The 3,532-nt window shown below is 34.3% G+C and overlaps 1 protein-coding gene across 2 annotated transcripts in view; it reads left to right on the forward strand.

Moving 5' to 3' along the window:
* LOC106867543 (DNA-directed RNA polymerases I, II, and III subunit RPABC3) overlaps nt 1-2,704 on the forward strand; it is a 353,525-nt gene extending 350,821 nt beyond the window's left edge. For both annotated transcript variants that reach the window (XM_052975249.1, XM_052975248.1), the window contains exon 4: nt 1,998-2,704. In XM_052975249.1, coding sequence (XP_052831209.1) covers nt 1,998-2,115 — 118 coding nt within the window. In that variant the 3' untranslated portion in view covers nt 2,116-2,704. The remainder of the gene's footprint in view (nt 1-1,997) is intronic.
* Nucleotides 2,705-3,532: the final 828 nt, after the last annotated feature.

Consider the following 3,532-nt stretch of genomic DNA (forward strand, 5'->3'; position numbering starts at 1 on the left):
TCTCTCTCTCTCTCTCTCTCTCTCTCTCTCTCTCTCTCTCTCTCTCTCTCTCTCTGCCTCAGCTAATTGGGTGGGCGTTTAGAGTTTCCATAGGTCTTAGTGAGTGAAAAGAGTTTTAACAAATAAAAAATTTATATTGTGTAACCCTAGAAGAAGCCACCTTCAAAGAGAATCTCTGTAAAGATGTGCATGTACAGCATACAGCAACAATGATAATACTTTCACTTATTTCTCATTAAAAAAAATCAACAAAAAACTTATGGGTTTATGGGAAATGTATAAACATAGTTATATAAAGGCATGGGATGGTGCAGAAACATTATACAATACATAAGAACATAAAAAAATTTATGAATGAATGTAAATAAAACACACACACACACACACACACACACACACATATATAATATGCAAGTACAACAAATAAGGGCAACCCAACTTGACACAGATGAAAAGCCACCCCAGATGATAATAATACTATCCAAAATACTAGGTTTATTTGCTGCCCACTGATATCGTGGAAGTGCAAATATTCCATTGTTGTGTGATTATCTATTGCACTGTTTAGAATTGATGCATATACGCAACATTGTTGATACCTCTCTTTCAACTTCATGCTGTTGTTATGACACTAAACTCTAAATACTTTGCAATGTTTGTTTTTGAAAGTAGTGGTTTTCTGATTGCAGCCCTCCCGTGAAATCCGGCTTTGTGCAGCTCCCAGCAAACAGTTTTTGTGGAAACTGGGTTCTCAAAGTGGTCATTAAGCTCTGCAATAATTTTGGTAGCTGTACTTATGAGATCCTTTCTAACAATTTGTGTAAGAGTCGAACAGTCCCGATCTGAAAGTTTTGGTTTTCTTCCGGAGTTTTGTTTCGATGAGGAGTTTTTTCCCTCTTTCTCAAAGGCTGTCATTACTTTCAAGACAGTACTTCTTGATACACCAAACATTTCAGCTGTTTTCATTATGCTAGCGCCTGCCATACGAGCACCAACAAATTAACCTCTTTGAAAGTCCGATAGATCTGTCATTTTAATGAATTTTAATTACCTTTTTCTGATGATACCTGCAATTTTAGCAAAAGATATTAAGCAACACTAATAATAAGTCAAAATACCTAAAAATAAACAAGCTTTTGACAGTTTTATAGATATTTCCAAATTATGATGCTATGATGCTTCCATTATTTTGTCCAACTACTGTATATACATACATATATTTATATATAAAACAAAGTTATTATTATTTACTCCAATAAAGGAAAATATGTTATGACTATACCTTGTCTTGTGTATATATGTGTGTGTGTGTGTGTATATACATACACACACACACACACAAACAGATAGTAGCTACTTATGATGAGTGCTCAGGATGGCTTCATGCCTAAACTCCAATTCAAATGCAGCTTAAAATGGAGGGATATTATAGCTGCCTAAATGATGGGGACTGGCCGTCAGCAATGTATCATTCAAGCTGGGACATGTATAATAATATAAAAGGATAGACAGGGATCAACAGGTACTGGTTCAGAATATGACATTTATACAACGCATAGGGAGAAACAAATGCTTTAAGGAATTTAAATCACAACCGATCAGTACAAGTTCCATTCAAGAATTTTCATAATGGTTGCAATATATGCTGGTATGCTCTTGGAATAGTTGAAAGGTAAGTCCCATCACTAAAGTGCTAGTTGCAGACAGCTTGCAGGGAACTGCACCAACTATGCATCTATTCTTGAAACAGCTGTAAGGAACAATCTGCATTCCTTCTTTCTTCTCTTTCAGTTTTAAGATTTTACCTGTGTTGACCTACTTTTATCTACTGTGTATTATCAATACCATAGAATTATGTGATATACCTGTGCACAATACTTAAATGATTACATGTATGTTTAAAAAAAAATAATGTAAAGAAAACAAATGATAAAAGAAAATGTTGTACATGTCTACTTTTATTTAGTTCTTTCTATTTTCCTCTCTCGTTCTCCCAGGTCTGCATATGTGTCTTTTGGAGGTCTGCTGATGAGGCTGCAAGGGGACGCCAACAATCTACACGGTTTTGAAGTTGATTCCCACGTCTACCTTTTAATGAAGAAGCTGGCATTTTAAGAGAATTGATATATGCATGAACACACTGACAGACACATACACGTAACATGCATCTATAAATTCACCCTATATATATCCCCCCCCCACACACACACACACAAATGACTTGACATGCCCAAAATTTCATGTCAAGGCACTTATTGATCACAAACCATTATCTCTTTGAATTACACCTATACACATTCTCAGGAATCACACACTCACTCACACACACACACACTACACACACTACACACACACACACATTAGAAGTGCACACTTTTAAATACACATACATGCCTCTCTACATAACCATATAATTCATAAGCTCATAACATTAACACAGAAAATGTCTTAAAATAAATACATACAATAAACACTACATGCTTTAAACATATATACCATAAACATGGTATTTATATTTTCAACATAACATATACATAGCATACAGATGCCTTAAACACAACCTATATACATACCACAAACACATACAGATGCCTTAAACACACCATATACACATCATAAATATCAAAAATTTCTATTTTTCCAATCTATGTAAGATTTGTTTTTTAAATAAAGATCACTGCCACTTTTGAAATTCCTTTGTAAATTGACTTCTGTTTTGTTTATTCTTCCAAATTCAGTCCCACTGCATGGCACCTTGGGCAACCAAAGCCTTGTGAGGAGAAACTGAAAGAAGTTTGTTGTTTTAATTTTTATGTGTGTGTGTCTTTGTGTTTTTGTTTGTCTCCAACTCTACTTGACAACTGGTGTTGGTTTGTTTACATCCTTACAACTCAGTGATAGAATAGGTACCAGGCTTAAAAAGGAAAATAAGTACAGGAGTTGACTTGTTCGACAAAAACCTTTCAGGGTAGAACCCTAAGCATGGCTGCTGTTCCATAACAAACAAGTAAAAGATAAAATATATATACTTGATGAATATGTTTAAGTGTCTGAGAGAACATGCGTGTGAAGGGTCAATACATTTGATTAAAAATTGTAAATGAATGCTACTGGTGTTATTCATTTTCAATCTTCTATGAAAACATGTCAAGCTGTTGGAAAATATTACCTGGCTTTGAAACAGATGAGGATTGATGAGACGAAGGGCAACCAGGCATAGAAATCTGCCTCAATGAATTTCATACAATCCTTACAGGCATGGAAAAGTGACTGCTATGATGATGATGATGTTATAAGAATGTGGATGTACATTTGTATGTGTATGTATATATATACATACATATATACATATATATATATATATATAGCTAGAACTAAGAGTTTGCACCTCTAAGGGTTATTTCTAACTCTTATTTCTTGCAATGTAGGTGCTACCCTGCACAGTCACTCAAAATTTGTGACAACTGAATTTTTTTCTTTTTGGTTTTATATTGCATATAGCTACCTTTGTTATTTTATATACATATACTCT

The sequence above is a fragment of the Octopus bimaculoides genome, chromosome 20 (assembly GCF_001194135.2).
Source record: "Octopus bimaculoides isolate UCB-OBI-ISO-001 chromosome 20, ASM119413v2, whole genome shotgun sequence".
Classification (NCBI taxonomy): Eukaryota; Metazoa; Mollusca; class Cephalopoda; order Octopoda; family Octopodidae; genus Octopus; species Octopus bimaculoides.